We start from the raw sequence: 23,125 nt of genomic DNA, 5'->3' as shown, positions 1-23,125 counted from the left end.
ATTATATATGTAAAAGCATCAATGGAATTTTTGTCAGAAACAACATAAAAGACAGCGATGAAATATCTCTAAAATGCTGAATGAAAAACTTAATGTAAAATTCTATTCTGTGAAAATATCTTTTAAAAAAGGAAATGAAAGACTTCAGATATACAAATACTGAAAGGATTCATTATTAGCAGACCTACAATGCAAGAAATTTTAAAAGATGTCCTATAAGCAGAAAGAAAATGTCACCAGATGGAAATCTGGACCTACAGAAAAGAATGATGTGAGTTATAAGAAATATTAACTACATGGGTTAACAGAAATGATGTTTTTTTAACTATTTAAATCTCTTTAAAAGATAACCAACTGGTTAAACAAAGAAAACGACAGAAAGAGAAGGTGAGGGGAAGAAAGAACAGATGGTACAACAGGAAACAAACAGTAACATGGCAGATTTAAAATCTTCCCATACAGAAAACTTCAGGCTGGGACTGCTTCACTGGTGAATTCTTTCAAATAACTAAGGAATAGATAATTTCAATAGTACTAGCACAAAAACTCTTTTGGAGGACAGAGAGATGCAGGTAACACTTTTCAACCTGTTTATTGGGGCCAGCATATCTCTGATACCAAAGCCCCAAAATAAAAGCAAATGACACACCAATGTCCCTCATGAACAAAGATGCAAAATTCCTGAATAGGTTAACAGCAGATCCAGTAAGATATTATATAAAAAGGATAATGGATAATGACCTTGCAGGAATGCAAGGCTGGTTTAACATTCAGAAATAAATATTAATTTAGTAAGTTAGGTTCAGTAATATTAACTGAATAAAAGAGAAAAACTATATAATTCTCTAAGTAAATAGAGAAAAAATATTTGATAAAATTCATGAATAACTTTCAAATGAGGAACTGAAAGAACTTCTTTCATCTGATAAAGTGTACCTATAAAGAAAATCTACAACATAATTGAAAATACTGAATCTTTCCCCACAAGATGTGCTCCATGCAGAAATGTCTATTCTTATGACTTGTCTTCACTATCATGTAGGTTCTAGTCAGTGTAATAAGATAAGGAAAAGAAATAAAAAGCAAGCATCTACCAAAAACACTAGTAGAATAAGTGAATTTTGCAAAGTTGCAGGATATAAACCAGGTCAATATATAAAAATCAACTTCATTTCTATATATGAGAATAAATATTGGAAAGCAAAATTTTAAATTTATAATAGAACACAAAACCATGAAATTCTCAAAGGTAAATTTCACAAAGTATGTGCAAGACTTGTATACAAAAAACTAAAAAACACTGGTGAGAAAAATTAAAAAAATTCTATGCAAAGCAGAGATATGCCAGGTTTATGCATAGGAAGACTCAAGGCTGTCAAGATTCCCAAATTTCCCTAAATTGACTTATTAAACGCAATCACAAAGACACATTAAAAAAAATAAAAGGATGGAAAATAACAGGCATATTCTGAAACATAAACGGAAATGCAAAGGACCTAAAATGGTGAAGACAATCCTGGAGAAGAACATAGTGAAGAACTTAGGGAATTCTATAAAGCTCAGTTAGCAATACAGTGTGGTACTGGCATAAAGGCAGACAAACAGACTATGGAACAAAATAAAGAATACAGAATTAAAGCCCAAAGAGAAGAATGGATAAACAAACTGTGGTTGGTAGATTTATACAATGGAATATGCAGTACAAAAAATAAAAATAATAAATTATTACTACACTCAACAACATGGACAAATAGGCATACTGGTGAGTGAAAGAGGCCAGACACAAAAAAATAGATAACATATGATTCCATTTTTCTATACATTCTAAGAACAGGAAAAAACACTATCTAAGGTGATGTAAAAAAAGGTCAGACCTCTGTTAGGGATTGTTAACTGGAAGAGGCATGAGGCAGTTTTCTGAGGTGTTGATAGTGTTTTATATCTTGATGTATGTCTTGATCTAGGTGGTGTTTGGGATTCCCTGGTGGCCCAGTCGTTAAAGAATCCACCTGCAATGAGGGAGACGTGGGTTTGATCCCTGGGTTGGAAAGATCCGCTGAAAAAGGGAAAGGCTACCCACTCCAGTATTCTGGCCTGGAGAATCCCCAAGGACAGAGGAGCCTGGTGGGCTGCAATCCATGGGGTCACAAAGAGTTGGACATGATTAAGCAACTAAGCACAGCATAACACAGGTGGTATTTACATGGGTATATTGTTGTTTAGTTGCTAAGTTGTGCCTGACTCTTTTGCGACCCCATGAAACTGTAGCCTGCAAGGTTCTTCTGTCCATGGGATTTTCCAGGCAAGAAAACTGGAGTGGGTTGCCATTTCCTTCTCCAGGGGAATCTTCCCTACCCTGGGATCAAATTTGTGTTTCCTACATTGCAGGTGGATTCTTTATCACTGAGCCACCTGTGAATCCTGTTCAGTTCAGTTCAGCTCAGCTCAGTCGTGTCCAACTATGGACTGCAGCACACTAGGCTTCTCTGTCCATTACCAACTCCCAGAGCTTATGCAAACTCATATCTACTGACTCGGTGATGCCATCCAACCATCTCACCCTCTGTCTTCCCCTTCTTCTCCCACCCTCAATCTAAGCCAGCATCAGGGTCTTTTCAAATCAGTCAGTTCTTCTCATCAAGTGGCCAAAGTACTGGAGCTTCAGCTTCAGCATCAGTCCTTCCAATGAACACTCAGGACTGATTTCCTTTAGGATGGACTGGATGGATCTCCTTACAGTCTAAGGGATTCTCAAGAGTCTTCTCCAACACCACAGTTCAAAGGCATCAATTCTTTGGCACTCAGCTTTCTTTATCCTCCATCTCTCACATTCACACATAACTACTGGAAAAACCATAGCTTTGACTAGATGGACCTTTGTCAGCAAAGTAATGTCTCTGCTTTTTAATATGCTGTCTAGGTTGGCCATAGCTTTTCTTCCAAGGAGCAGGCGTCTTTTAATTTCATGGTTGCAGTCACCATCTGCAGTGATTTTGGAGCCCCCCAAAATAAAGTCTGTTACTGTTTCCATTGTTTCCCCATCTATTTGCCATGAAGTGCTGGGACCATATGCCATGATCTTAGTTTTCTGAATGTTGAGTTTTAAGCCAAGTTTTTCACTCTCCTCTTTCACTTTTATCAAGAGGCTCTTTAGTTCTTTGCTTTCTGCCATAAGGGTGGTGTTATCTGCATATCTGAGGTTACTGATATTTCTCCCAGCAATCTTGATTCCAGCTGTGCTTCATCCCAGCCGGCATTTCACCTGATATACTCTGAATAGAAGTTAAATAAGCAGGGTGATGATATACAGCCTCGATGTACTCCTTTCCCAATTTGGAACCAGTCTGTTGTTCCATGTCCAGTTCTAACTGTTGCTTCTTGACCTGCATACAGATTTCAGATCTCAGGAGGCAGGTCAGGTGGTCTGGTATTTCCATCTCTTTCAGAATTTTCCATAGTTTGCTGTGATCTACACAAAGGGTTTGGTGTAGTCGATAAAATAGAAGTAGATGTTTTTCTGGAACTCTCTTGCTTTTTCGATGATCCAGTGGATGTTGGCAATTTGATCTCTGGTTCCTCTGCCTTTTCTAAAACCAGCTTGGGACTGGAGTGAAAACTGACCTTTTCTAGTCCTGTGGCCACTGTTGAGTTTTCCAAGTTTGCTGGCATATTGAGTGCAGCACTTTAACAGCATCATCTTTTAGGATTTGAAATAGCTCAACTGGAATTCCATCACCATGAACAGTATGAACCCCATGAACAGTATGAAAAGGGAAGCCTGCTACAGAGGTATAAACATATATATATATAAAATAACTGAGCTGCACATTTATTAATAGTACACTTGCTGTACTTTGCTGTATTTGTTACTCTTCCATAAAAAGAGGCAGCAGTTAGTTCATTAATACCTTTTATTATTCTGGGTCATTTAGTCAACAAAATTAAGGCTTTTTTTTGGAAAATTCTTAATAGTACACTTGCTGTACCTTGCTGTATTTGTTATTCTTCCATAAAAAGAGGCAGCAGTTAGTTAATTAATACCTTTTATTATTCTGGGTCATTTAGTCAACAAAAATAAGGCGCTTTTTTTTTTTTTTTTGGAAAAGTGAAGACTCTATTGGTACTGGTCAAACACAGGCCACTCCAGCTAAATAAGGTCATTTCCAGGGATTAAGGGGGCTTCCCAAGTGGCTCAGTGGTAAAGTATCTGCTCACCAATGCAGGAGACACCAGTTTGATCCTTGGGTCAGGAATATCTCCTGGAAAAGGAAATGGCAACCCACTCCAGTATTCTTGTCTGGGAAATCCCATGGACAGAGGAGCCTGGTGGGGCAATAGACCATAGGGTCGCAAAGAATCAGACACAACTGGATGACTAAATAATAACAACCAGGGATCAAGAATAACCAAGAGATGGACTGAGTGAGGGAGTGACAGTCACTCAGTCATGTCCGATGGACTGGAAGTACCAAAAAATCTGCCAGCAGATTTACAATCAGATAACATGTCTTCCCTCTTTGCCCCCAAGCAATGGTTTACAAAGTGAGACATTATAGAACCCTGGTGTTTTGACTTCCTGTATGGTGGCACCCTTCCTTCAATTTCCATGTACTTTGGCTAAAGACCACACTATTCTCCTAAGACTCACTGTTAAATAGATGTCACTATAAAACTAACAATAACAATAAACCTTTAAATAGCTCTTACTATATATATGACACTGTTAGGGACTTTGCATGCATTGTGTGCTTTAACCCTCAAAATACTATGAAGAAGATATATCTCCATTTTATATACGATGATTGGAGGCACAGAGAGGTTAAGCAACTTGCCTAAGGTCACAAAACTAGCAAGTGGCAGAGATGGGATTCAGTCTCAGGCAACAGACTCTAGAGCTTGTGCTGTAAACCACTACAATCTAGCTGTTAGTAAGAATGAACAAGATCACTCATTTATATCTGTTTTAAGATGCAAACTTCTACTCTTCATGTAAATTTGTAGATCCAAACTGTGACTGATCTCTGCCCTCCTTCTATTCGTTATCTATTCATTCCTTCTATATCTATCATCTTTCTTCAAAACTTTCATCTGCTAACCAAATGGAAAATGCAGAGACACACATTAACTGCAGCAAGAGTAGGTTACAGGGACATGTCAGTCTCTGCCTCTTGCTTAATGCAAAGAAAAGTCAAGCTCTCATGGTAAGCAAGAAAGTGACTTTACTGTCAGGTTTTCAGCATTCATCATGGGTCACAGGTGGCCTGTACTTTTGTTCTCTGTGTTACAAAATGTACACTTCTACAGAGCTGAAGTGCTAAGTTAGGTAAGCAACTATCCAAAGCTTTAAAAAAAAACAAAACTATTCTTTCATACTGAGTATATTTTCCAAAAAAAAGCTTGCTTAATGGCTATTAATGGGTTGTGGGTTTTTCTATGCCTCATGTTATCCTCATCATCACAAAGTAGTCAGGTAACAGGGGTTAGAAAGGAAAAAAAAAACTCCACTAAAGTATCGATTTTAAGACATTTCCCTATTATTTTAGCCATTAACCACAGTATCTCTACTTTACAATACTATCATATCCCATACTTACCGAATCCACAAGATTTTCTGTTTTATCTATTAACAATTCCAATCTTTCACCTCGTTGAGCTACCAGATCTGAAAATGTTGGGGAAAAAAATATCATGTTTATATCACAAAATTGCTAATTCTGGCTTTAACACAAATCAGATTTTAATTATAGTTGATATTCTTGACAACTCATATTTACTACAAAAGCACTTAAATCTTAAAGAAAAAGACTGTACTCAACTCTGGCAGACATAAGGGTTTCCCAGGTGGCTCAGTGGTAAAGAGTCAGCCTGCCAAGCAGGAGATGCTGGTTTGATTCCTGGTTAGGAAAGATACCCTGGAGGAGAAAACGGCAACCCACTCCAGTTTCTTGCCTGGAAATTCCATGGACAAAGGAGCCTGGAGGGCTACAGTCCATAGAGTTGCAAAGAGTCGGACAAGACTGAGCAACATCAGACACAAACAGATAAATGAATGGGCATGACTGTGTTTCAGCGAAACTTTATGTAGAAAAACAGGCCAGATTTGATGCAAGGGCTGTAGTTTGCAAACACCTAAATGAAGGGTACGATCTGAGACTAAAAACAAATGAGAGGTGGACATTTCCAGAATCACAGTGTGAGGTCCTCCCCAGAGTGTCTCTCCAATAAAACCATCACAACTGGTAAATTAGAAAAAAACAAACAAAAACAATTCAAAGTCTGTGAAAACTGTGACTGTCCTAAGGGCATACAGCAAATGGAGAAACATTTATACAAGAAAATCAATGAACTCTCAGTGAGAACAGTGAGAGTCTCGGGCATTTGAGCCACGATCTACTTCATCCTTCAGTTCAGTGAAATGGCAGCTCTACTTCTGGCAAATAAAGCCTGGGAGCTCTCTTTTCCCTCAGGTCCCATTCAAAATTTATGATTTCTCCCCATGAGGGGCAACTCATCAGCATTTCTCCTTCTGCCTTACCCCAGCCCCAGGTCCGTGAGGCAGAAGCTCTATTCGAGCATGGCATAGATGGTAGGTGTGAGGGCTCCTCCCTCTACCAAGCCCCCCCCCCCCACCCGCCACACACACACACAGGGCCGAAGCTCTACCACAGGAGGCAGGACAAGAACCCTGGGCTGTAAGTGCCCCTGCCCTGACATAACTCATAGAGCAGAGGTTCCACACTGGGAGGGGGCAAACCAAGAAGACCGGGGTTACCCAGCAGTCCAATAGCAGAGCAAGGGTGTCACTCTAAGAGAAGCACTTCGTTGCCCATATCCACAGCACAAGGGCAGTGGTTCATAGATTGTTCCCATGGGGAAAGGCAGGCCTTAGGAACAGATCTTCCCTGAGAGTTCAGACTTTATTTGGAACAGAGTATGGGCAAGTTCAAGCCTAAGGGTGCTGTCAAAAACAATGCTGTACACCCATGGCTGATTCATGTCAACGTATGGCAGAAACCACTACAATACTGTAAAGTAATTAGCCTCCAATTAAAATAAATCAATTAATTTTAAAAATATACATTTAAAAAAAACAATGAAGATTTTGGATGTAAGCAATGACAATGAGGCTGGTAGCTTCATGGGAATAACAAGTTAAAACTATGGGACAGCTGGAAGTTAACAGAGTATTTGGGGAAGAATCAGCTAAGAAGAGCCCTCCTGAAGTCAAAACAAACACCTAAGACTAGCCACAAAGACAAGGGAACACAAACCTAATTAGATCACTGGAGGAATTTATGTCTGGGGAACTGTGAGAAAAATAAAAATAGAGCAACTAGCCTGCAATTAGTGGAGGCTAACAGCTAGGTGAGATACTACAAAGGCAGGCTTAATAGGGAGATCAGGAAAAGAAACCAAGAGCGCTCTGTCATTCCAGGGTGACTGTGGGCATGCCCAAGGCTGTTCCCTCTGAGAAGTGACACTGGAGGCTGCACACTGTGGGAGAAACAGACTTCAAAGAAAAAGTCCAGCCAAGTCACTACACAAGTAAACAACAAACCCTGGGAGTTGGGAAAGAGAGCGCAGAGTTACTACATTATCTAAACTGTCCAATTAAAATATATATGAGATGAAAAGAAACAGGAAAGTGTGATCCAGACACAGGAAAAAGAACAGACATTAGACACCTGAGGAAGGGTGAGCTCAGCTGTTTCACTCAACAAGAGAATGCAATTAGAAATCAGTAACAGAAGAAAAACTTATGAGATGAAGTAAAAGCAGTGCACAGAAGAAAATTTATAGCAGCAAACACCTACATTAAAGAGAAGAAAATGGTATAGACTGAACTGCGTCCCTACAAATTCATATAATGAAGCCCTAACCCCTAATTCAGAGATGGGGCTTTTGGGAAATCATTAGGTTTAGATAAGGTCATGCAGGATTATGATGGGATTCATGTCCTTCCAAGAAGAAACACCAGAGAGCTTGTTCCCTATTTTATTTCCAGCTATCTGAGGACACAGTGATAAGGCACAATCTGCAAGCTGGGAAGACAGTTCCCACCAGGACCCAACCATGCAGGCACCCTGATCTTGGATTTCCAGTCTCCAGAACTGTGAGACAATCACTTTCTGTTGTTTAAGCTACCCAGTCTGTGGTACTTTTTATAGTACTCTAAGTTGACTAAGGGGAGAAGGCAATGCCACCCCACTTCAGTACTCTTGCCTGGAGAATCCCATGGACGGAGGAGCCTGAAAGACTGCAGTCCATGGGGTCACTAAGAGTCGGACACAACTGAGTGACTTCACTTTCACTTTTCACTTTCATGCACTGGAGAAGGAAATGGCAACCCACTCCAGTGTTCTTGCCTGGAGAATCCCAGGGACGGGGGAGCCTAGTGGGCTGCCGTCTATGGGGTCGCACAGAGTCGGACATGACTGAAGCGACTTAGCAGCAGCAGCAGCAGCAGCAAGTTGACTAAGACAAAAGATCTCAAATTAATAACCTATCTTTTTACCTTAAGGAACTGGAAAAAGAAGAGCAAACTAAATCCAAAGCTAAAAAGGGGAAGAAGATAATAAACATTAGAGCAGAAAAAATATCAGCAAAACAACAGAGGAAATCAATGAAACCAAAAGTAGGTTTGAAAACATCAACAAATCTGACAAATATTTGCATAAACAGACCAAAAAAAAGAAAGAAAATTCTCAAATTACTAAAAAAATCACTATCAACTTCACAGAAATGAAAGGGATCCTAAGAGAATACTATGAGCAAGAGTATGTCACACATTAGAAAAATGAAATGGATAAATTCCTAGGAAGACACAAACCACGTAAACAGACTCAAGAAGAAATAGAATATCTGAATAGAGCTACAACAAAGAGATTCAATCCGTAATTCTTAAACTTTGCACAAACAGAAGTACAGGCACAAATGGCTTTAAGGGTGAATTCTACCAAACGTTTCAAGAATTAATATCAGTTTTCACAAATTCTTATAAAAATAGAAGGGGGAATACTCAAAACTTATCTGATGAAGTCAATAACAGTGTAGTATCAAAACCAGATAAAGATATTACAAGAAAATAATACATCAATATATCTTATGAATATACATAAAAAAGCCCTTAGTAAAGTACTGGTAAAATGAATCTAGCAATATATAAAAACAATTATAAACCATGATGAAGTGGCATTTGTTTCAGAAATGCAAGGTTACTTTCATACTCAAAAATCAATGATTGCAATGTATGAATAAAATAAAGGACAATACAACATGAACATCTCAACAGATGCAAAAAGCACCTGATAAAATCCAACACCTTTACATGATAACCCAACAAACAAAAAATAGAAGGACACTTCCACAATCCAATGAATGGCATCTGTGAAAGACCACAGCTAACATCATACATAACTGTGAAAGCTTCCTAAGATCAGGTATAAGACAAGCATATCTGCTGTTGCTGCTTTTATTCAACACTGTACTGGAGGTTCTAGTTAGGGCAATTAGACAAGAGAAAGAAATGAAAATTATCCAGACTGGAAAGGAAGAATTAAAACTCTATTTTCCAATGGTATGATCCTGTATATATAAAATCATAAGGAACGATTAAAGTAAATGAATTTAACAAGGTTGTACAAGATCAAAATACAAAAACCGACTACATTGCTATACAAAAAGCAATGAAAAATCCAAGCATGAAAGAAAAATTCCATTTACAATAGCATAAAAAATGGGAACAAGGCAAGAAAGATGATGGACGAGAAATATTATTAAAAAGAAATAATTCTGCTCATCAAAAATGGTAAGAAAGACTTTATTCAAGACTATTGCAACAGGGACTTCCCTGGCAGTTCAGTGGTTAAGACTGTATGCTTCCAATGACGGTGCATGGGTTTGATCTGTGGTAGGGGAACTAAGATCCCACACACCATGTGGTGCAGCAAAAAAAAAAAAAAAAAAAAAAGACTACTGCAATAGAGGATAGAGATTGAGCTCAACTCTGAACATAATAAGGAAAAGTGGGATGATGTCAGCAACATAATAGCATAAGACATTGCTTCTTTTCTCCCTCCTTTTAAGCAACTAATTATACATCTATCCATGAATAAGAGTCTCTCTGTTAGAATTTTGGGGTCCAGCATCATATGCCAAGGGCCCTGGGAGGATTCTCATCCACCTGTACATTGGTAACAGGCAGATAGACCATCACACAGGCTGTAGAATCAGCAGGACTCGTGATCTGCCCCAACCCCTCTTGGCCATGGTGGGGTTAGGGAAAATCTGAATAGTGCTGACTTGGGCAGGCAGCCAAGGACAAAAGAGAATTAGTAGAAGTTCAGCCTTGCTGAGGTAGAGTCCAGCATGGTACTTGAGCAAAACAAAACAAATCTGAGGCTGGATTTCCATGACTGTGGGGAGATGGAACGGAGGAGATCAGGAAAGAAGCAGGTAAGAATATCAAACACTATTAAAGGATATGGTTCCTGATGATTGTGTTCAGGACTTCAGCAGAAAGCCCATTCACAAGTTTATGGGAAACCCTCACCCCATGAGCCCTTCACCAGTCCCACAATCACCTGCAATGCCCAGAGTGCAAGACTCATACCTCCCCCTACTCTCCAGCTATCTCCTTATACATACTCCTGAGTTCAGTGGCAAGAGCAAGCTCCAATAAAAAGAGTTATCTCAAAGTGTCTTACCAGGGTCTATGTGCAAGGGAGAAACTATATACTTGAGTTGTAGTGTTATCTTCAGCAAAACAAAAGAGATGTTTCTAGCAGACACCCTGGTGAGCTATAAAACCAGAGAAGACACAAAAGCTTAAAAATTATGCCACAAGAGGGAGCAAGAAGCATGGAGCATGGTATGTCAACACAAAGTCAGAGAAAATCCCAGATATAACAGGATTTATGAATAGAATTTCCCACCTGAAGGGAACTAATAAAGATGTGAGGAGAAGTCTCATACTTCTTATATGAAAGGAGTGACACAAAACTCCAAGCAACATTAAGAATTAAGAAAACACATGACATCACCAAAAGATAATCATTCACCAATAGCCAAAATCAAAGACATAAAATTTTGTGATTTAGCTGATAAAAGAATTCAAAAGAGCAGTTTTGAAGAAACCAAACAGCAGCAAGAAAACACAGAAAGACAATTCAACAAAATAAGGAAAACAGTACATGAACAAAATCTGAATCTTAATGAAGAGATAGAAATCATGGAAAAGAACCAAACAGAAATTCTGGAGCTGAAGAATTCAATGAATGAAATAAAAAACGGAATACAGAGTATCTATCTCAGAACAGACTGAGTGGAAGACAGAACAAATGAGCTAGAGGATAGGAAATCTGAAGTTAAAGGATAACAAAGAAAAAATAATGGAAAAGAGTAAAGAAAGCCTATGGATCTATAGGATTCTATTAGACATACAAATATTAGAATAACTGGGGTTCCAGAGGGAAAAGAGAGGGATCAAAGGCAAAAAAGTAGCTGAGAACTTCCCAAACTTGAAGAGAAACTTGGACATCAAAATTCATGATGCTAATCACCCTATTGTCTTAATGCAAAAAGACTTTATTAAGATAAATCATAATGATATTGTCAAAACAACAAAGATAAAGAAAAATCCTAAAAGCACCCAGAGAAAAAGACTGTGACCTAAAAAAGAATCCCCATTAGGTTATCAGCAGTTTTCTCAGCTGAAACCCTACAAGCCAGGAGAGAGCAAAATGACACATTCAAAATGTTGAATGAAAAACATTTCCAGCCAAGAATAGTACAGAAAAGTTATCCTTCAGATATGAAGGAGGAATACAGATATTCCCAGACAAACAAAATCTGAAGGATTTCATCACCACCAGACTCACAATGCAGAAATGCTATAAGGAAAAGATGTTAATTAGTGACATGAAAACATATAAAACTATATAATACACTGGTAAAGGTAAATACGCTGATTTAGAAGACTAATTCTGTAATATGATGGTGTCAAAGTTAAAGCAAAAGAGTATTAAAAATAACTACAGCTACTATAATTTGTTAATGAATACACAATATAAAAAGAGGCAAAGTGTGATAGCAAAAATATAAGAGGGACAGAAAATGAGTGGAGCTTTTGTATGCAAAATTAAGTTGCTATCAGTTTTAAATGGGCTGCTTTATCTATAATATTCTTTATTTAAGCCCAGTGGAAGCCATAAAACAAAAATTTATATCAGACTCACAGAAGACAAAGAAAGGGGAAATAGAGGACACTACTACAGAAACTTACCAATTTTTAAAAAGCAAGCATAAATAGAGGAAAAAAGGAGCAATGAAACTATAAAACAGCCAAAAAGCAATGAATTAGATGTAATCAGTAAGTCTTTTCATATCAATAATTAATCAAACTATAAATAGATTGAATTCACCAATCAAAAGGCACAGAGTGGTTGGACAGATTAGGAAAAAAAAAAGAAGACCCAACTATATACTGCCTCCAAGAGACTCACTTCAGACTAAAGTACACACACAGACTCAAAGTGAAGGAATGGGAAAACATATTCCATGCAAGTGGAAACCAAAAGAAAGTGGGGATAACTATACTTAATATCACACAAAATAAGACTGTACGTGGAATTCTCTAGGCCAGAATACTGGAGGAGATAGCCTTTTCTTTCTCCAGGGTATCTTCCCAACCCAGGAATCGAACCCAGGTCTCCCACATTGCAGGCGGAGTCTTTACCAGCTGAGAAACAAGGGAAGCCCCCAAAAATGTTACCAAGAGATAAATAAGGTCATTATAAAATAATAAAGTACACCAGCCCCAAGCATCCAGTATCATGCATCATACCTGGACTGGCGATTCATTTCATATATGATATTATACATGTTTAAATGCCATTCTCCCAGAGGGATGGTATGGGGAGGGAGGTGGGAGGGGGTTTCAGGATGGGGAACACGTGTATACCTATGGTGGATTCATGTTGATGTATGGCAAAACCAATAAAATATTGTAAAGTAATTAACCTCCAATTAAAATAAATAAATTTATATTAAAAATAAAAAAATAATAATAAAGTAATCAATTCATTAAGAAGATATAACAATCATACATCAGAGAACCTAATTATCTTCAGCTAATATTGAAAGATCTGAATGGAGAAACAGACAATACAATAATATTCAGTTCAGCTCAGTCGCTCAGTCATGTCAGTATCTTTGCAACCCCATGAATCACAGCACACCAGGCCTCCCTGTCCATCACCAACTCCTGGAGTTCACTCAAACTCACATCCATTGAGTGGGTGATGCCATCCAGCCATCTCATCCTCTGTCGTCCCCTTCTCCTCCTGCCCCCAATCCCTCCCAGCATCAGAGTCTTTTCCAATGAATCAACTCTACAAATGAGGTGGCCAAAGTATTGTAGTTTCAGCCTCAGCATCAGTCCTTCCAATGAACACCCAGGACTTATCTCCTTTAGGATGGACTGGTTTGGTCTCCCTGCAGTCCAAGGGACTCAGAAGAGTCTTCTCCAACACCACAGTTCAAAAGCATCAATTCTACGGGACTCAGCTTTCTTCACAGACCAACTCTCACATCCATACATAACTACTGGAAAAACCATAGCCTTGACTAGACTGGCCTTTGTTGGCAAAGTAATATCTCTGCTTTCTAATATGCTATCTAGGTTGGTCATAACTTTCCTTCCAAGGAGTAAGCGTCTTTTAATTTCATGGTTTCAGTCACCATCTGCAGTGATTTTGGAGCTCAAAAAAATAAAGTCTGACACTGTTTCCACTGTTTCCCCATCTATTTCCCATGAAATGATGGATGCCATGATCTTCGTTTTCTGAATGTTGAGCTTTAAGCCAAATTTTTCACTCTCCTCTTTCACTTTCATCAAGAGGCTCTTTAGCTCCTCTTCACTTTCTGCCATAAGAGTGGTGTCATTTGCATATCTGAGGTTATTGATATTTCTCCTGGCAATCTTGATTCCAGCTTGTGCTTCTTCCAGCCCAGCGTTTCTCATGATGTACTCTGCATATAAGTTAAATAAGCAGGGTGACAATATACAGCCTTGACGTACTCCTTTTCCTATTTGGAACCAGTCTGTTTTTCCATGTCCAGTTCTAACTGTTGCTTCCTGACCTGCATACAGATTTCTCAAGAGGCAGATTAGGTGGTCTGGTAGTCTCTTGAAGAATTTTCCACAGTTTATTGTGATCCACACAGTCAAAGGCTGTGGCATAGTCAATAAAGCAGAAATAGATGTTTTTTCTGGAACTCTCTTGCTTTTTCCATGATCCAGCGGATGCTGGCAATTTGATCTCTGGTTCCTCTGCCTTTCCTAAAATCAGCTTGAACATCTGGAAGTTCATGGTTCATGTATTGCTGAAGCCTGGCTTGGAGAATGTTGAGCATTACTTTAATAGCGTGTGAGATGAGTGCAATTGTGCAGTAGTTTGAGCATTCTTTGGCATTGCCTTTCTTTGGGATTGGAATGAAAATTGACCTTTTCCAGTCCTGTGGCCACTGCTGAGTTTTCCAAATTTGCTGGCATATTGAGTGCAGTACTTTCACAGCATCATCTTTCAGGATTTGAAATAGCTCAACTGGAATTCCATCACCTGCACTCGCTTTGTTTGTCATGATGCTTTCTAAGGCCCACTTGACTTCACATTCCAGGATGTCTGGCTCTAGGTGAGTGATCACACCATCGTGATTATCTGGGTCGTGAAGATCTTTTTTGTAGAGTTCTTCTGTGTATTCTTGCCATCTCTTCTTAATATCTACTTCAATACCCTACCTTCAGCAATGAATAGGTCATCCAGACAGAAAATCAAAAAAGAAACAGTGGATTTGAAACATATATTAGACCAAGTGAACCTAACAAACATGTAAGAAACATTCCATCCAACAGCAGCAGAATACACATTCTTCTCAAGTGCACACAGAACATTCTCCAGGATAGACTACATGATATAATACAAAGCAAGTCTTAACTAATTTAAGAAGATTAAACCATACTATCTTTTCTGTCCACAATGGCATGAAACTAGAAATCAATACTAAAAGGAAAGTTAGAAAATCTTCAAATATGTGGAACCTAAATAACACACTCCTAAACAACCAATGGATCCAAAAATAAATCAGAATGCAAATAAAAATTTAAAAAAACTTCAAACAAGTAAAAATGGAAAGACAACACACTAAAACATATAGGATGGTGCAAAAACAGTCTGAAAGGGAAATTTATAGTGAAAAATGAATATATCAAGAAATTAGAAAGCAACTAAACTTTACAATTCAAAGAATTAGAAAAAGAACAAAGTAAGCCAAAAATTAGCATAAGAAAGGAAATAACAAAACTTATGGTGGAAATTAACTGAAATAGAGGCCAAAAAATGCAACAGAATATACCAAGAAAACTATGAACTGGTTTTCTGAAAAGAGAAACAAAACTGACTAAGCTTTGGCTAGACTGAGAGGACCCAAATAAATAAAACCTGAAATAAAAGGGAAGACATCACAACTGATAGCTCAGAAATACAAAGAATCATTAGAGACTACTATGAATAGTTATGGCTTCCCTGGTGGCTCAGACGGTAAAGCATCTGCCTACAGTGTGAGAGACCCGGGTTCGATCCCTAGGTTGGGAAGATCCCCTGGAGAAGGAAATGGAAACCCACTCCAGTACTCTTGCCTGGAAAATTTCATGGACTGAGAGGCTCCTCAGAGCCTGGTAGGCTACAGTCCATGGGGTCACAAAGATTTGGACACGACTGAGTGACTTCACTTCACTTATGAATAGTTATATGCCAACAAACTGGATAACCTAGAAGAAATGAAATCATTTCTAGAAACATACAGCCTATCAAGACTGAATCAGAAAGAAATAAAGTATTAACATTGTAATAATGAATAAGGAGACTGAAAGTGAAAGTGAAAGTCACTCAGTCATGTCTGCCTCTTTGCGACCCCATGGACTATACAGTCCATGCAATTCTCCAAGCTACAGTACTGGCGTGGGTAGCCTTTCCCTTCTCCAGGAGATCTTCCCAACCCAGGGATCGAACCCAGGTCTCCTGCATTGCAGGTAGATTCTTTACCAGCTGAGCCACAAGGGAATCCCAAGAATACTGGAGTGGGTAGCCTATCCCTTCTCCAGGGGATCTTCCAACCCAGGAATTGAACCAAGGTCTCCTAAGGAGACTGAACCAGTAATCAAAATCCCAGTACCAAACAGCTTCACTAGTGAATTCTACCAAATATTTAAAGAAAAATGAATGGCAATTCATCTCAAACTCTTCGAAAAAACTTAGAAGGGAACACTCACAAACTCATTTTACAAGGCCAGCACTACCCTGATATCAAAGACAGATTGGGACACTATGAAAAAAGGAAAATAAATCAATACTCTTGATGAATATAGGTACAAAAATCCTAAAAAAAAAAAATACCAAATTGAATTTGACAACACATCAAAGCAATCACCATGACTAGGTGGGATTTATCCCTAGGAAGGAAGGATAGTTCAACTACACAAGTAGTTCAACAATACACAAGTCAATACATGTGATATCCATGTTAATAGAATGAAAACTATTTATGATCATCTCAAAAAATGCAAAAAATACAACTGATAAAATACAGCATAATTTCATGACAAAAACTCTCAACAACTTGAATACTGAAAGAACTTACTTCAAAATAATAAAGGCTATATATGCCAGACCCAGTGTTTTAACATCATACTCAATGGTGAAATATTGAAAGCGTTTCCTCTAATATCAGAAACAAGACAAGAGTGCCCACTTTCATCACTGTTATTCATAAAGTACTAGAAATCCTAGTTAGAGGAATCAGACAAGACAAAGAAATAAAAAGCATCCAAAATGAAAAGGAAGAAGTAAAATTGCCATTATTTAAGATAATATGATATTATACATTGAACATCTCAAAGATTCAACCAGAAAACCTGTTAAACTAATCCATGAATTCAGTCAAGTTGCAGGATGTAAAATCAACATACAGAAACCAGTTGTTTCTACATAACAACAAAATATCAAAAAAGTAACAAAACTATCCCAATCACAATAATATAAAATAATAAAATATTTAGGAATAATTTTAACCAAGGAAGTAGGAGGCAGTCCTAGGATGGCAGAGGAATAGGACAGGGAGATCACTTTCTCCCCCACAAATTCGTTGAAAGAACATTTGAACGCGGAGCAAATTCCACAAAACAACTTCTGAATGCTGGCAGAAGACATCAGGCACCCAGGAAGGCAGTCCATTGTCTTCGAAAGTAGGTAGGACAAAGTATAAAAGATAAAGAGAGAGATAAAAGAGGTAGGGATGGAGATCCGTCCCAGGAAGGGAGTCTTAAAAAAAAGAAAAGTTTCAAAACACCGGGAAACACTCTCTCTGGCGGGTCTGTGGCGAGCCTTGGAATCTCAGAGGGCAAAATAACCGGGAGGAAAAATAAATAAATAATTAAAACCCACATATTATGCGCCTAACAGCAACTCCCAACAGAGCAGCAGCCCAGATGTTCGCATCCCCCACTAGCAGGAGGGGCTAGACAGGGAGGCGAGGGCTGCATTGCATAGGGTAAGGACTGGGCCTGAATGCCCTGATGGCATTCTGAGGGAACTAGCTGGAGATAGCAATCCAGACTGTGGGACAGCTATCCAGTGAAAAGCCCTAACGTAAGACACCACCAGGCCCACTCACAGAACAAAGGACTAAGCAGAGATAGCTGGCTGCGGACCAGCCCATTTCCCGCTAGGGACAGGTAGGCAGCAGCCAGAGCCGGAAGGGGGCAATCACGGCCTCTGAGAGGCATCCTATACCAAACTGCAAGCAGATTTTGTTGCTAACAAGACTTCGTGGGATTCTGGACTGTCGACATCCACCGGGATAGTCGCAGCCAGAGATCAACTCCCCAGAAGAGACACACAGCACACCTGAGAAGGCATGCCCATTGTATACCCAGAAAATCAAGCGGCTGGGATGAGGGAGGCGATAAGTCGCAGTGCCCACCTGGGGGCGACTGTGCTCACCAAGCACCTTGTCACCTGAGCTGCTAGGACCGGAGACAGGCTCAAAACGCAGGCCCAACCAAGTCTGTGCCTTTGTGGAGTACCTGAGAAACTGAACCTGAGCAGTTTAGACCTGGGGAGTTCATGCAACCCAGGGCCTACGTCAGAGTTCCCCACAGAACAGCCTAGAGCCTGAACAATGTAGACTGGGAAAGCACACATGCTGTGAGCAGGGGCAAACCCAATGTGGCTGAATCACTGTGAGCATACACCAGTGTTATTTGTTTGCAGTGTTCCTCCCTCCGCATAGCATTACTGAACAAGTGAGCCTAAAAAAACTGACCACCACTGCCCCACCTTGTGTCAGGGTGGAAATTAGACACTGAAGAGACCAGCAAACAGAAGAAGCTAAAATAAACATAGGAAAATGCTTTGGAAGTGACAGGTGCAATATATTAAAACCCTGTAGTTAGCACAGACTACATAGCAAGGGGTCTATAGACCTTGAGAAGTATAGCCGGACCAAGGAACTCTCTGAAAATGAACTGACCCCACATTGTCCACAAGAGCTCTAGAGAAAGTCCTAGATGTATTTTAATTACTATCATTTAATAAATTAAAAAAATTATTTTTCAGTCCCCTATTATTCCTTTAATTTTCATTTTTATAATCTACTATTACCGTGAAAAAAAAACCCTATTTTTAAAGCAAACTTCATATATATATATTTCATGATTTTTGTGACTTTGTGTTTTTTTTTTTTACTATTGGATTTATCAAATTGCCAGCATCCACTGGATCATGGAAAAAGCAAGAGAGTTCCAGAAAAACATCTTCAGCTTTATTGACTATGCCAAAGCCTTTGACTATGTGGATCACAATAAACTGTGGAAAATTCTGAAAGAGATGGGAATACCAGACCATCTGACCTGCCTCTTGAGAAATCTGTATGCAGGTCAGGCAGCAACAGTTAGAACTGGACATGGAACAACAGACTGGTTCCAAATAGGAAAAGGAGTGGGTCAAGGCTGTATATTGTCATGCTGCTTATTGAACTTACATGCAGAGTACATCTTGAGAAACGCTGGGCTGGAAGAAGCACAAGCTGTAATCAAGATTGCCAGGAGAAATATCAATAACCTCAGATATGCAGATGACACCACCCTTATGGCAGAAAGTGAAGAGGAGCTAAAGAGCCTCTTGATGAAAGTGAAAGAGGAGAATGAAGAAGTTGGCTTAAAGCTCAACATTCAGAAAACGATCATGGCATCTGGTCCCATCACTTCATGGGAAATAGATGGGGAAACAGTGGAAACAGTGTCAGACTTTCTTTTTTTGGGCTCCAAAATCACTGCAAATGGTGACTGCAGCCATGAAATTAAAAGACGCTTACTCCTTGGAAGAAAAGTTATGACCAACCTAGACAGCATATTCAAAAGCAGAGACATTACTTTGCCAACTAAGGTCCATCTAGTCAAGGCTATGGTTTTTCCAGTAGTCATGTATGGATGTTAGAGCTGGACTGTGAAGAAGGCTGAGCGCCAAAGAATTGATGTGTTTGAACTGTGGTGTTGGAGAAGACTCTTGAGAGTCCCTTGGACTGCAAGGAGATCCAACCAGTCCATTCTGAAGGAGATCAGCCTTGGGATTTCTTTGGAACGAATGATCCTAGAGCTGAAACTCCAGTACTTTGGCCACCTCATGCGAAGAGTTGACTCTTTGGAAAAGACTCTGATGCTGGGAGGGCTTAGGGGCAGGAGGAGTATGGGACGACAGAGGATGAGATGGCTGGATGGCATCACTGACTCGATGGACATGAATCTGAGTGAACTCCAGGAGTTGGTGATGGACAGAGGCCTGGCGTGCTGCGATTCATGGGGTCGCAAAGAGTCGGACACGACTGAGCGACTGAACTGAACCTCTACTCTAGATTCTTAATCTTTCATTTTTGATATTTGTTATGAACTTTGTACCTTTAAGAACCCAATCTTCAGTATCCATTTTTACTTGGCAGCGAGATTACTGGTCTGATTGTTCTCTCCCCCTATTGACTTTCCTTCTTCTTCACCAGGTCGCCCTATCTCCCCTCTCCCCCTTTTCTTCTCTACCCAACTCTGTGAATTTCTTTGTGTGTTCCAAGCTGTGGAGAACACTTAGGGAAGGGATTACTGGCAGGATCTGTCTCTCTCCTTTTGATTCCATTTATCCTCCTGGACACCTCTGTCTCCTTCCTCCCTCTTCTCTTCTCTGTGTTAACTCCGTGAACATCTCTGAGGGGTCCAGACTGTGGAGAGCAAAGGGAAGTGATTACTGGCTAGCTTGCTCTCTCCCCTTTTGATTCCCCATCTTCTCCTTCTGGAAACTTCTATCTCCCTCCTCCCTCTTCTCTTCTCCATGTAACTCTGAGTACCTCTCCGGGTATCCCTCACTGTGGAGAAACTTTTCATCATTAACCTAGATGTTTTATCATCAGTGCTGTATAGATGGAGAAGTCTTGAGGCTACTCTAAGAATAAGACTGAAAACCAGAGGCAGGAGGCTTAAGTCCAAAACCTGAGAATACCAGACAACTCCTGAATCCAGGGAACATTAATTGATAGGAGCTCATCAAATGTCTCCATACCTACACTGAACCAAGCACCACCCAAGGGCCAACAAGTTCCAGAGCAAGACATACCATGCAAATTCGCCAGCAACACAGGAACATAGCCCTGAGCTTCAATATACAGGCTGCCCTGTTATACCAAACCCATTGACATCTCAAAACTCATTACTGGACACTTCATTGCACTCCAGAGAGAAGAAATCCAGCTCCACCCACCAGAAGATTGACACAAGTTTCTCTAACCAGGAAACCTTGACAAGCCTCCTGTCCAACCTCACACACAGTGAGGAACCTCCACAATAAAGTGGAACCACAAATTGCCAGAATACAGAAAGGCCACCCCAAACACAGCAATATAAACAAGATGAAAAGGCAGAGAAATACTCAGCAGGTAAAGGAGCAGGATAAATGCCCACCAGACCAAACAAAAGAGGAAGAGATAGGGAATCTACCTGATAAAGAATTCAGAATAGTGATAGTGAAAATGATCGAAATTTTGAAAACTAATTGGAGTTACAGATAAACAGCCTGGAGACAAGGATCGAGAAGATGCAAGAAAGGTTTTACAAGGACCTAGAACAAATAAAAAAGAGTCAACATATAATGAATAATGCAATAAATGAGATAAAAAACACTCTGGAGAGAACCAACAGTAGAAAAATGGAGGCAGAAGATAGGGTAAGTGAGGTAGAAGACAGAATGGTAGAAATAAATGAAACAGAGAGGAAAAAAAGAATTAAAAGAAATGAGGACAACCTCAGAGACCTCTGGAATAATGTTAAACACCGCAACATTCGAATCATAGGAGTCCCAGAAGAAGACAAAATTAAAGACCATGAGAAAATACTTAAGGAGATAATAATTGAAAACTTCCAAAAATGGGGAAGGAAATAATTACCCAAGTCCAAGAAACCCAGAGAGTCCCAAACAGGATAAACTCAAGATGAAACACCACAAGACACATATTAATCACATCAACAAAAGTCAAACACAAAGAACAAATATTAAAAGCAGCAAGGAAGAAACAACAAATAACACACAAGGGGATGCCCATTAGGATAACAGCTGATCTTTCAATAGAAACTCTTCAGGCCAAAAGGGAATGGCAGGACATACTTAAAGTGATGAAAGAGAAAAACCTACAACCCAGATTACTGTACCCAGCAAGGATCTCATTCAAATATGAAGGAGAAATCAAAAGCTTTACAGACAAGCGAAAGTTCAGAGAATTCAGCACCACCAAACCAGCTCTCCAACAAATGCTAAAGGATCTTCTCTAGACAGGAAACACAAAAAGGGTATATAAACTTAAACCCAAAACAATAAAGTAAATGGCAACAGGATCATACTTATCAATAATTACCTTAAATGTAAATGGGTTGAATGCCCCAACCAAAAGACAAAATGGCTGAATGGATATAAAAACAAGACCCTTATATATGTTGTCTACAAGAGACCCACCTCAAAACTAGGGACACATACAGACTGAAAGTGAAAAGCTGGAAAAAGGTATTCCACGCAAATAGACACCAAAAGAAAGCAGGAGTAGCAATACTCATACCACATTAAATAGACTTTAAAACAAAGGCTGTGAAAAGAGACAAAGAAGGACACTACATAATGATCAAAGGACCAACCCAAGAAGATATAACAATTATAAATCTATATGCACCCAACATAGGAGCACCACAATATGTAAGACAAACAAGTATGAAAGGGAAATAAACAATAACACAATAATAGTGGGAGACTTTAATACCCCACTCACACCTATGGATATATCAACTAAACAAAAAATTAACACGGAAACATAAACTTTCAATGACACAACAGACAAGCTAGACCTAATTGATATCTATAGGACATTTCACCCCAAAACAATGAATTTCACCTTTGTACCAAGCGCACATGGAACCTTCTCCAGGATAGATCACAGCCTGGGCCATCAACCTAGCCTTGGTAAATTCAAAAAAAGTGAAATCATTCCAAGCACACAATGCAGTAAGATTAGATCTCAATTACAGGAGAAAAACTATTAAAAATTCAAACATATGGAGGCTGAACAACACACTTCTGAATAACCAACAAATCACAGAAGAAATCAAAAAAGAAATCAAAATATGCTTAGAAACAAATGAAAATGAAAATACAACAACCCAAAACCTATAGCACACTGTAAAAGCAGTGCAAAGGAGAAGCTTCAAAGCAATACAGACTTACTACAAGAAACAAGAAAAAAGTCAAATAAATAACCTAACTCTACACCAAAGCAACTAGAAAAGGAAGAAATGAAGAAGCCCAGGGTTAGTAGAAGGAAAGAAATCTTTAAAATTAGGGCAGAAATTAATGCAAAAGAAACAAAAGAGGCCATAGCAAAAATCAACAGAGCCAAAAGCTAGTTCTCTGAGAAGATAAATAAAATAGACAAACCATTAGCCAGACTCATCAAGAAACAAAGGGAGAATAATCAAATCAACAAAATA

The 23,125-nt window shown here is 39.2% G+C and overlaps 1 protein-coding gene across 3 annotated transcripts in view; it reads right to left on the bottom strand.

Moving 5' to 3' along the window:
• The window catches only part of VAMP7 (vesicle associated membrane protein 7), an 86,567-nt gene that overhangs the window by 11,996 nt on the left and 51,446 nt on the right, over nt 1-23,125 (bottom strand). For 2 of the 3 annotated variants that reach the window (XM_005700541.3, XM_018045048.1), the window contains exon 6: nt 5,595-5,662. The exons of the other annotated variant lie outside the window; for it this stretch is intronic. In XM_005700541.3, the coding sequence (XP_005700598.1) occupies nt 5,595-5,662 (68 nt within the window). The remainder of the gene's footprint in view (nt 1-5,594; nt 5,663-23,125) is intronic. 3 annotated transcript variants of the gene reach the window in all.

Source organism: Capra hircus, unplaced genomic scaffold (assembly GCF_001704415.2).
Source record: "Capra hircus breed San Clemente unplaced genomic scaffold, ASM170441v1, whole genome shotgun sequence".
Lineage (NCBI taxonomy): Eukaryota > Metazoa > Chordata > Mammalia > Artiodactyla > Bovidae > Capra > Capra hircus.
Note: the sequence above shows the minus strand (reverse complement) of the source record. Positions and strands in the feature narration are given on the sequence as shown.